The sequence below is a fragment of the Nilaparvata lugens genome, chromosome 5 (assembly GCF_014356525.2).
Source record: "Nilaparvata lugens isolate BPH chromosome 5, ASM1435652v1, whole genome shotgun sequence".
Lineage (NCBI taxonomy): Eukaryota > Metazoa > Arthropoda > Insecta > Hemiptera > Delphacidae > Nilaparvata > Nilaparvata lugens.
The window spans coordinates 6,309,517-6,322,469 of record NC_052508.1 but is presented as its reverse complement, the minus strand read 5'-3'; the positions used below and the strand labels follow the sequence as shown (position 1 = coordinate 6,322,469).

Below are 12,953 nucleotides of genomic sequence, written 5' to 3'. Positions count from 1 at the left end.
AAGCTACAATCATTATCATGTCTTGTAAAATATGTTATTTTGTGTTGCTTTTTGTCCGATAAATAGCTTTCCATTTGAAACTATATCTTTTGTAAATTTAATATTTTCAACTTGGCTTTACCAATATGTTTGAACCTGTAGAGATATTGCAGAATTTAACATCATCATCTTTTGATTTTATCACATTACAATTTATATGGATTCCAAGTCAATTTATTGTCTATCTCAGAGTAGAATCATATTTGTATTAATGAAATTAGCTCAAAGAATAACCTCGCGAGGAACATATGTGCAACTTACAACCTACATAGCTATTAAAATAGGATTTATTTATAGATAACACAGTCCAAGATAATGTTAAGCTGGGTTTACACCAAAGTTATTAACAAAATGTTAATATAACTTAATCTTTATAGATTCTATTAGATTGAACGGAACTTGACAAACACATATGTTCATCATGTGTAGGATAAGATATGTTCAATCTAATAGAATCTATAAGGATTAAGTTGATAATATTTTGTTATTAATTTTGGTGTAAACGCATCTTACACAATTTCACTCGTAGCCTACAATTTTAGTTCATAATAAGCATAGAAACTTCATAGGCTACTCCATTATCTATTGTAAAATTTCATTACACCTGAATTGTGTCTGTTGTCTATGAATAAATAAATGAATTAGAACCTATAAGGTACTCAATTTGTATAATAAAGAGAAATAACCTGAATGGGTAGGTACCAATGCTATCAAAAGCCCTCCTCAACACCTAACTAGTATTCAAATATATGAACTAGTCGATTCATGTTTGTATGATTAGAAAAAATACCCTGAATAGTACGGTGAACAATTTCATTAACCCAAAAACTCCTCAACCCCTATCTAGTATCAAAATCTAAGGGGTCAATTCAGATCTGACACACAAATCCCAATTATTCATCTTATGCCATATTTGAAATAGAAAAATCGGGAATCTGGAATCTTGGAGAAATATAGAAAAATGAAAAAGAGTACTCTTGTCATACGAACCAATCACATAGCGGTCAATGAGTTTTATACTAACTACTTTATAATAGTAATTTCAAATTCGATTACCATGAATTTTATAACCATAAAGTGTTTCCGTTGAAAAATATGAGTGATTCAATTTTGAAAATTCTAGAGCAAGCTGCAAACCTTTGGAAAAGAACTTCGAGGACTCCTGCTATCCATCAGTTGACATAAACATTGGCGACGTTGCCAAATTGGAGAATGTCTACTCTACTGAAATTTGCACTGGAGCTGACGTAAGTTTTGAAATTAATTTCTGATCATTTTCAATATTTCATATTAACAGCACATTAAGAAATAGTTTCAAAAAAATCATGAAAAACCATGAACATATCACCCCAGCACACATTGCTAGTTCTACCCTGAAGCTTCCCGATCAGAGACGTTTCAGAATAATCAAACTTGTTAGAGATAGGTACTTTGAAATATGGCAATCCTAATTATTCCAAAAATGATTTTAAATTTGTTTCCGATGGTAGGAGGATAGATGCTTCCCATACTAGAAATTTATTCATTTATTTGCATTACAATATCATAGTAATGAAATGGTGCTAATACTCTTAGGATACCTAATCACCGAACTATCTATTCTAAATCGTTCCTTGGCAGTGCTTGTCGTGAATGGAATAAACTTCCCAACTCTATTAGATGCATTGAGAGCCGAGCGGGCTTTATCTTGTACCCAATGTATCTAAAATACATTAATGTATTCATTAATATCTAAAATGTTCTCTAGGTTCCTTGATTTTAACAATAAACTCAAGACATAGAATAAAACACCTGGCAATGTTGTGGAGCTAGAAAAGGATAGCGTTATCTGCTGTGTCGAATGATAGACAAGGATGGCAATACCAATTTAAATACTGCCATTATAACGTGGACCTCACTATATCCATACCAATCAAATCAAATCACTTATGAAAAGCCCGACAAATGACTTGATAATGATCATTGTTGAACGAAAATCCAAATTAAATGCTGTAAATCAGCCCGAAGTTTTCGGCTACGGTACTGCAAATATTGACAACAGGGTAGACATCATTCTAGATGAGAATTTGATGACTTGATAATGGTCAGATTGGATTGAGCTCCAATAGTTCTGAAGCCTTAATAGTGGCCTGATGAATCATTGATTGACTGATGAAGGAATGACTTGAAAATCAAGACGGAATTTGAACTTTGTTGCATTTCAATTGATTCATTCAATAAGTACATCATCAAAATGATAGGGAGAGAAAAAATAAGGTAACCTTGTGCTATTCCTCTCTCAAATTTTGATAAGGTGACACATAGTCCGAAATAGGTTAAGTCTTGTAGCTGTTCACTTCACAAAATTTTCAGTCCTTAATTATTTTTACAAAAAATCATTCATTAAATCAATTTGTGATTAATTCTTCTGAGTAGATTGTACTAAAGTTGTAAAGTCATTTTTGAAACACTCTGTACTTTCTATTAAAATTTTTATTACTTTATTATTATTATTTGATTCGTTTTTAACGATACTACAATCTAATTTTTGAATAGACTAGTTTTTAATAGCTATTATCCAGAAACTAGACTGTAGTGTCGACAAAAATAGTTCAAAAAGGAATTATCAACTAGCATAGTTTGTCCTACAATTTGGATGCTTTAAAACCAAACAAGAATAAATATTTCACATTATTAACACTAAAATAGAAAATATTCACATACTAAAGAGATAATTTTGCAGAAGCAAAAAACAAACTCAATATTCCAACTTAATATCAACAAATTGAATATTATAACTTTGTAGCCTAATGAGAAATCAATATGATGTATTGATTTGGAATAATATTTCATATCTAGTAAGAAAAAAATCGAGCTGAAATTATGTTGATTCCTCCAAGACTTTTAATACACGATAAGCTACGGTAGTGAATATGGGTAGGCCTAATAATTGAAACTGATTCCTTCAAGCATTTCAATACAAATGATGGTAAGCTAGTGATTGTTATTGGGTCAATTCAAAACTTGTTCATTTGAATATTCCCAAAACTCAATATGTGTCCATGCCTTCTCTTGTTTTCTACATTAATGACAATCAATATTCTACTCTATAATTATTAGAATTCCATTTTAATTCTTAATTAGAATATAAATTCGTTAATATTTGCAACAGTATACGATTAGCCTACTCACCCATAGTCAAGTCCACGTTATAATGGCAGTGTTTGATTAGCAATGGTATTGCTATCCTTGTCTATCATTCAACAAAGCAGATAGCGCTATTTCTTTCTCGCTTTGCTCTGTTGCCAGATCGTCTATCAACAATGTAGAATTAATAGTTAATTAACAAGATATTCCATCTTAATTATGGAATCATTGAAAAATATAATTTCTTGTTTAATAAAATATAATTGATTATTTTAAACGAGAATGAACAGTTGATATTACATCAATAAATCTGTATCAGCTAGCGTCTATAGAAGGCTTTGACAAGACAGAGGATCGGCAACGTTGTTCTCCTATCTTTCTCCACTGCCATTATAACGTGGACCTCACTATAGTGCGAAGGATATGGTGATGATGATGATGATAGTGAGATATCATATTTGATTGATATTAATTTGTGTTTAATAAGAACAATATAAAAATCGTGTAGTACCCTTCATTTTTAAAAACTTTTTAATTTGTGTTTTTATGACAGAACACTCCCTACTATAAGCTGAAGACTACTGCCAATGTGGTTTCCAAGTCCGGTGTTAAGTCGTCCAAGTACATTGTGTATTCCTACCCCAAGGGAGATGATGATAAGCCTGACTTGACCAGGAAGATTGGACAAGAGAGTGGAGCCGGAGCTGCTGGTGGTACGTTCTATTCATTTATTCATTAAATTCATGTGTAGTTCATTCATTAATCAAATTTATTTGTAATTCATTCATCTATAAACTTCATTTGCAATTCTTCATCCTTTATTGATTCATACAGTAAGTACATAATCAAAATGATATGTAGAGAAAAAATAAGGTAACCTTGTGCTATTCCTCTCCCAAATTTATATAATTATGGTTACATATCGCTCACGTAATGTAATTTCATCTTCAAAAAATTGAAAATTGAGATTTTTGTACCAAAAGCTTGTATTTTGATGCTCTACGGCTGTGTAATACTGGCATTTTGTTAGTGTCAATAGTCTCCGCTAGGGAGCAGATGTGCCATCCACCTAATAGCACAGAATATTACAATATAATTATATTATAGGAGTTTTCTCTGCTAATAGTACAAATCTTCAACAGAGTGTGTAGTGTAATACTGGCTCTTCTTGCCAACTTTCCATGCACCCATAATACTCTGCTGCAAAATGTTGATGTCAGTTCTGCAATAGTGGCACATCTCACTTCTTCTCAGTTTAACCATTATTACAGGCTTCTTGTGTTTAGACTGTGTCTGTATTTCGTTCTGCAATAGTGGCACATCTTACTTTTTCTCAGATACCGTATAGTCCGAAATAGGTTGAGTCTTGTAGTTGTTCACTTCACAAAATTTTCAGTTCTTTATTATTCTCACCAAAAATCTTTCATTAAATCAATTTGTGATTCATTCTAGTTTCTACTAAACTTAACTGATAAAGTTTTTTTTTAAACACTCTGTACCATTACCATTTTAATTATACTTTACTATTATTATTTGATTCTTTTTTGACGACACTACAGTCTAATTTTCGAATAGACTTGTTTTTAATCATTATTCAGATTAATTCAAATTATAAATTATAACTTATAACTTATAAATTCAACTATTATTCAGAATCTAGACTGTAGTGTCGTCAAAAATAGTCGAATTATCAACTAGCAGTTCGTCATAGATAGTTGAATTTTTATTATTTTAGAGTATTATTATTTAATTGATGAAGTACATTCTATTATCATCCAATTGGGAGTATGAATATTGTATTTTGAAAGTGTATCGATGAAATAAACATTTATTCTATTTAATTTATATGAATTTATTACATGGTTTCTCGTAAAGAAAGAGGTATTTCCTCGAGTGTAACGTTTTTTCCACAAAAGTGACAATACTTTACCACAAATTAAGAAATTCACCAAAAATCCAAAGTTTAATTCAAAATGCGAGCTTTAGATTATTTATACCGGTAATAAGTAAACATGATCTCACTCTTATTTCCAGTGCTACTGAATGCATTGAAACACAAAGAATATAAATCAAGTACGGTACCCTTCTATATTTTATCAACTAATATGTAATTTTGATATATAAATTGTATATCTTTGTAACTCACTTGTTTTTGTACAAATAAATATATAACAATATATCCACAATAAAATTTATATCAAGTTCCATCTTATATTATCACAACACTGATGAAATAAAAGGGTACTCGATATATTATATTCTATTGTGTTTCAAAAACCTAATCTATATGTCCAATTGAACATAAAAAATTATAAAAATTTAAAAAATCTTTGTACTGCAAGAATATAATGAGAAATTAACTTCAAATAGACCTACTCAGAACATAAAATTCCCAGTGCTTACCAAATTTATGTAAAATCAATGATACTAGTAGTTCTGTGAACAGTAGACCTCACGAAGTATTCTCATCCACAAGTACCTGATTGAAACTATAGACCTCATACAAATACAGTAATAGACTGGCTTCTCCACACATCTGTGTAATCACTTGTCAGCTGATTTATGGTGAATAATTCTCTAGTCTGATTTTTACTCTAATATTGGCGTATGAAGGAGGCTCTTTTTCCTTTTATATTATCCTTGAGATGTAAAAATTTCAAAAAACCTTGTGTATACGTCGACGCGCAATTTAAAAAGGAACATAATACCTGTCAAATTTCATGAAAATCTATTACCGCGTTTCGCCGTAAATGCGCAACATATAAACATTTATAAACATTTAAACATTAAGAGAAATGCCAAACCGTCGACTTGAATCTTAGACCTCACTTCGCTCGGTCAAATATTTGATTTAATCTATTATTGATAATTATCATCTTCATGACACTTCTTCAATTATTTAACTGACCATTAAATTTATGTTTTATAAATAACATATAGTTATATCTCATAATAGTAATTTATAGTCTACTATCTATAAGTTAAATGGTCCATCAGATTTGAGAGGTAGGCCTATCCTAAAAGCCGTACCTTACTACACTATAGTTTCATAATAATATTCATTATTTCAAACTCTGTACTGTAGTTCTGTATAAGCAATATTATTCATAGTTATTTAATAATTATTTATCATCAATAGTTATCTTTAGGACATTTCTTTAATTTAACTTACCATTTAATCTATATAAAATCTGTAGTATTATTACTATTGTCTCTTTTCTGTATGGGGCTACTTGTAATATGAATAAAAATAAAAATCTCAGTACCCTTTTTGAATAATTATTCTATCACAACATGTTTCAACATTGATGCCTTTTTCAAGTGATTTCACTCTCTTATATGTTTTTTAAAAAACATGTTACAACATTCATGCCATTTCCAAGTGATATAAATTTTTTATATATTTTTCAAAATGGAGATTTTCAATATCACTTGAAAATGGCATGAATGTTGAAACATGTTGTGATAAAATACTAAAAAATAGGGTACTGAGATTCTTATTTTTATTCATATTATTACTATACTTATAAATAATACTTATTTCACTAAGTTATTCTGTAGTTCTGTAATATTATTTATTCATTAACTTCATCTATTTATTAACTTAATTCTATTATTTTCAATTTTACAGGTGTGGTTGCATCCTCCTTCCAGTCATTGACCTTCTAATTGATGAAAAATTATTGAAACTGTAGTCAAATTATAGCTGAATGAAAAATTTTAGAATTCACATATAGTTGATTCCATCTTCATAGAGCATGTAGCTTCGCATAGATTTTTGCTTTGCCATTTCCATTATAGATTGAATAAATGGATTGCTGAAGCCTGATTGATGTATTCTTCATTACTTTCCTTCAGTCTTCCTTTCAGTTTATTTATTCAATATATTTATGAATACAACAAATAAGATATTCTCAACTACTACTGGTTATTACAAATAATAGTAGTTGACAATTCAGTTTTTGTTTAATTCATTATTGAGACTATCAAATCAATCATGATAAAACTTCAGGTACTGTTGTTACTCAGATGTAGTAATATTTATAAATAGGGCAATGGAGAACTGGAATAAATCACTAAATTCGTAATATCTCTATACAAATTTCTAGTGTTTCATTGTGTCATAATACAACTATTCAATTAATTATAGTACCCTCTGAAATTAATAAAGAAATAGATAAGGAATACAAATTATAAGAGATAGTTTCAGTGTTTACATCATCCTCAGGTTATAAAAATGAATTTCAAATGAACGTTATTATTAATACAGTTTTATTAAACTATCAAATATTTCAAATATTTTGAAACTTGTTGTTATAATTTGTATTCTTAATTTATCATCTTATCGATTTCAAAGGGTACTAAAATTGTATTTTATAAATGTAATTAGGCTACTTCTTTACAATTACTCAACCATATTCATGAATAGAACAAATAAGATATTGTCAACTACTGCTTATTACAAGTTATAGGAGTAGTTAAAAATTCAGTTTTTGATTAATTTAGTACTACCAAATCAATCATGGTAAAACTACAGATACTGTTGTTGAAGAAATGTAGTGATATTATTTATCCATAATGGAACACTAGAATGTTGTTTAGGAATTTTACGAATTTATCACTAAATTCGTGATAGCCTATTTGTAGACAACATTTCAGTGTCTTTCCAGTGTTATTCTTGTACCACAATATTGTGATACAACTAGTTTGTAGCTTACTCAAATCCAATTTGAGACTCCGTCAATATCGTGGGGACGTGGGCGTACAAGGAAAATGTCCAATTTCCAATTTTTCCAAACATTGATTTTTATCAGTTTTTAATCAATTCTATAAACTATGAATGTTGAATTATAAATCATCAAACAAATGAAGAATATTTAACTTCTTGCAGTATAAAATTTTTTGTGAAAAATCACTATATGATTGATGTTAGAAATTAGGAATTGATTTCATGAAAAATTTACTTTTATGGACTAAGGCCCGGTTGTACAAAAGCCGGTTAAATTTTATCACGATAACCAATCAGAGAAGGCCTTTTTGATAAGACGGCTTTTCTGATTGGTTCACGTGGGATTAATCACGATTAAAATTTAACCGGCTTTAGTGCAAACGGCACTTAGTGGATTTTCCGTATAATTCATGTGATTTTGTACCCAATTGAAAATTTCTCAATGAAAATGAATTTTTCTTCAAGGTTGTGGTGGTGGTACAGATAAAATGATAAAACAAGATTTCACAAACAATATTATTAATTTATTCTCGTGAGTTTTTAAAATATAATCAAATAACAATTCATATAAAAACTCTATGAATGAAATTGATTGTAAACTATACATAACATGTTTCTACAAATTGAACACCTACAGTCTCTATATTTCACAATATTTTGTACATAACTAATACAGTATCAGAGTAAGCTATGTACGAGCATATATATTAAGTTATATGTTTTGGCGTTATAAATTGTATCAAAATTAAGTAATTAAGTTCATATATACAGCCATACTTGATATCTAATTTAGTAAACAGTCAACTCTTACAAACTACAATTAGCTATTGATTATTAGTCATACAGTAAATTACATAACTATTGAGGCACCTTGGTATTTTTGAATTCTATATTACTAATTTAGAATATTACTTTCCTCCCCTTTTACTGGGCTTTTCCTACCACAAGAAATTCAATCAAGTCACAAATCAAAAATGATTAATCAACCTTTTCCTAATTATCTGATTAAATACATCGGTTAAATATCCTTTAAATAGAAGAGTTTGAAGTCTAATTGGATCTATCATATTTATTATAAATCAATGATTTTCCAGTTATGTGATCAAATAAATATTATTTTCCCTCAAACTAGTTATGGAGAAAAATTTAAATTATGCACTCTAGTTCAACGAGTATCTTGTCAAGTCATAATTGTTAATGAAATCACAGATTTATGAATACTGGAAATTGTAGAATTGATGAATTGACAAACTGTAATATTATGATTAACGAATTTGGGAAAAATATTTATTTGAATAGTTCCCACTATTTACATCAAATTATTCATTAGGAAGAGTCGAATTTTAATAGAACTACAGCTATAAGGCAATGGAAATCAAGCAAGATATATTAATGCTTCTCTAATAAGATTACAGAATCTTATAATCTTTCCAATTATAGAATTTATAGGCTACTCGTGAATCATTGCGGCTATCCCTTAATTAATTTAATTAAGATTTATATAAGAATCTATTCAATTCAAGTCATTTTTTATAATTATATACAAACTATATTTTCTAATATCTTTCTACAATATATATGAATGTAATTGAATCTATGTCAGTTAATTTATTTATGTTTTGTAGTAAGTTTTTTATGAGCTGAATAAAATTCAATATTATTTAAAATTTTGAGAATAGTTTAGAAAAACTCTAGGCTCACGAGAAGTTACTAGGAGTATTGAAAGCTTCCATGCTCTAAATTTCCTACTATCTCAATAGAACTATATTATGACTGATAGTATACTACAGTATGATCTCTATGTGTTTGGTTAGTGAGATTGAAGAGTCAAAATATTATAATACTATATCATATATCATCATGTTTTTACCTGAATTACATTCATGCCAAAAAGCTTTAAGGAGGTTATGATAGTCCCTGTTAAATAGCTCCTATCTGTTCAATATTCTTATTGTATAACTCAGTAAATTTGGCGAGTAATGAAATTGAACTAAACTTTTCACATTTCTTCGGTACACATTTTAAATACGTAAATTCCTTGATCATGATATTGAAAGTCTGTATAACATTTCCATCAACCAAGTTCCTCCAATTTGAGACGTTCATCACAATTTTCGTTTGTAGAATGTAAATTTCTTCCGATGTGGGACCAAGTTGACACAGTTTTTGATGAGCAGATTGTCTTTTATTCAGATCGTTCGATTGGAGTACGGTACATACAAGTTTCGATTATTCATTATACAGTTCAAATTCTCTCAATATTACTCTAGTTTCAGCTATTCATCACACAGTGTTCACATTCTCGCAAATTATTCAGTTCACATTGAAGTTTTGACTGTCAATCATAGTACAGCTCAAATTATCTCGATATCACTTTAGTTTTAACTATATTCATCACACAGTTCAGATCAGTTTCTTATTGGTATTCTTAACGTGCAGGTGAAAGATGCGTACAACAGTTGCTATTCCTGGGCACTCTGATGGTAGGTAGCCCGGAGATACCCCTCTTATAATCATAAGTCACCGGTTGCCTAAGTATCCGCTTCGGCGTAGAATTAGAGGACGATTTCTTATGACAGTTTCCGTCGCTGTTCCGGCGTTCGTTGGCGTTTCCGATGCTCAACGACTGGAACACTCTCCGGATCGCAGACGCTGACGACTCGGACCGCATGCTGTCCGGACTGTTGTGTCCCGATCCGGATCCGGACGTCTCAGATCCGGAAGAATGCTCCGAGTCGGTGGACGAGTAGCTCTCGTAGGCCGAGTGGTTGTCGCAGTGACGGGAGCGGTGGCCTCGCGAGATCTTCCTCGAGATGGCGCGGAACAGATGGATGCCACGGAGATCTCCTCGGGTCGGAGAGGATCCTCGACTTGGTGACGTCACAGAGACTAGCAGCATGGGTGGGGAGTAGCTGCTGTTGTTGATGTTGTTGTTCATCTTTGGGTCTCAGATTTTGAAGCCACACTCAGAATTATTAACTTCTATTCTCGTCCCAAACTCTTGTGAAACACAGATGATGTGTAGTTGTTTCCTTGCAGAAATTAAAAAAAATATTACAGGTCTAAAATTTAGAAGTAGTGCACACACAACAAATCCTTCTCAAAGTTCCTCAAAACTGGCAGCGTTTAGTGTGAACCACAACAACTTGATCTCAACTTTTTTGAAGCTCAGATAACTCGATGTGAAACACCACTATAGTTCTCAACTCTTGTGGAAATTAGGTAGTGTAGAACGTAAAACTGAACTACTGCTTTGGTGAATGAAATACTGGTTTGCGAATCTCGGAAAACGTAGTGTAAAACTCAACCACTTCTCAACTTTAGTGAAATATTAGTTTTTCGAATCTCGGACAACGTAGTGTAAAACTCAACTACTCTCGTGAAATTCAGTTGACAACGTGGTACAAACAACACTCTCGGTCACTTGCGGGTAGACTGAACTCAGCGTGACAATTCACCCCCTTATAAAGTCTCTGTTGCTTTCGGCGCATGCGCACAACCCACCCCTAGCACGTGATGTATTCACTATCACGTGAAAAGTTTTCCGAAGCTTTCCTCCCTCATACCCTACAGTTTTCCCTTCTACAACGTCACGGGAAACTTCGTGTCAGCGCAGCTCTGTGAAAGTATTAAATCACATCACACTTTTCCTGTTCAACCCTTCTCCGTCTCCCACCACATCTTTCTCTCACTCTACGTACCTCCCCACAACAGCTGCCAATTATGACAGCCTCGTGATGTTTTGTCTATGGAGCACGTTTGACACAGCGGTGGAAAAGTGTGTATGAGTTTTCAATTATTGTCATCACCTGCGTTTTTCCCGTTCGATTGCTGATGGAAAACTGGAGCAGAGTGTGGATCAGATTGATTTGCAGTTTTTTTTTGGCGAGTCAACATGCCCAAGTGAGGAGAGTATAGACAATCAGGATTATTGTTGATTTGAAACAGATAATGTTATCATGGAGGAAATATAGCATATTAAAAAGATATCCCAGGGCGTTTGTGTTGCAATTTCCACTGTTAAATCGAGCCGATAGTCCTAGTAGTTGTCTTTTTTCTTTAGGGCTACTTTTAATAGGAATAAAAATATAAATCTCAGTACATTTTCAAATTATTTTGTCACAACATGTTTCTGACAGTAATGTCCAAAATAATTTAAAAGTGTTCTGAGATTCATATCTTTATTTATCCTAGTAGTTGTTCTTGGTGAAGCTATGTGACGCTGGTAGTCTCTCATACTGTGCCGATCTTACACTCTCACCCCAACGAAGCAGTAATAATAGACAGAAGTCGACAGTAATCGGCTTGAGTTAACAAAAATCGGCTTCAAATTTGGATCATGACCGACCTATATCATGGGATATCTTCTTATGCTATCTTTTCTCAATGATGTTATCTTGTCTATCTTGGAAAGTGATTTAAAATTCAATGAACAATACTTGGTTCCTTTCAAACTTTATGAAACAATATTCATCAGTTCATTTCAGCACATTCCACACATAATGTTTCATGGAACAACATTTTGTGCCTTTAAAACATAATGGAACAAATTCATGAGTTCATCTCACTACATTTCATTCCACGAGCCTGGCACTCAAACTTATCGTCCGATTTTAACCTATAAAACCTATGAAAAATGGCAAGATCTGCAATAAATATGTAGATTGATATTGGATGAAAAAGACTAAGAAATTGTCAAAAAACCACTGATTTATTGATAATTAGAAACACCGGTTTCGGTTATTACACCATTGTCAATCTCTGATAAACTGTCAGAGTTTAATTATCAATAAATCAGTGGTTTTTTGACAATTATTTCTTAGTCTTTTTCATTCAATATGAACTACCACAATATCAACTTCTCAACTACACAAAAATGTAGATTGATGTTCATTGAATGATCCTATTCATAAGTGGTAGGAAATTAATATAGTTGAGTAATACAGTGATTGTAGTCTCAGATTATTAAAAAATGAGAATCCGAATATGGAATCATAATTTAAATATTTCTCATCCATCATCTATTATCTTCATTTCTACGCGATTCAGGTTTATTCAC

The 12,953-nt window shown here is 31.4% G+C and overlaps 2 protein-coding genes across 2 annotated transcripts in view; one reads left to right on the top strand and one right to left on the bottom strand.

Annotated features, from left to right (window-relative positions):
• Nucleotides 1–6,994, top strand: part of LOC111048141 — a 29,973-nt gene extending 22,979 nt beyond the window's left edge. Inside the window, exons 6-8 of the mRNA XM_022334006.2 lie at nt 1,163–1,286; nt 3,719–3,878; nt 6,797–6,994. Coding sequence (XP_022189698.1) covers nt 1,163–1,286; nt 3,719–3,878; nt 6,797–6,834 — 322 coding nt within the window. The 3' untranslated portion in view covers nt 6,835–6,994. The remainder of the gene's footprint in view (nt 1–1,162; nt 1,287–3,718; nt 3,879–6,796) is intronic.
• A 1,402-nt stretch (nt 6,995–8,396) lies between these two features.
• Nucleotides 8,397–11,413, bottom strand: LOC111048130. Its single transcript, XM_022333996.2, has one exon. It carries the CDS (start codon nt 10,830–10,832, stop codon nt 10,323–10,325), a length of 510 nt encoding a protein of 169 aa, XP_022189688.1. The 5' UTR covers nt 10,833–11,413; the 3' UTR covers nt 8,397–10,322.
• Nucleotides 11,414–12,953: the final 1,540 nt, after the last annotated feature.

Bases quoted from the DNA above. Each gene is read 5' to 3' on its own strand.
- LOC111048130 (XM_022333996.2), bottom strand. From the start codon at position 10,832: ATGAACAACAACATCAACAACAGCAGCTACTCCCCACCCATGCTGCTA.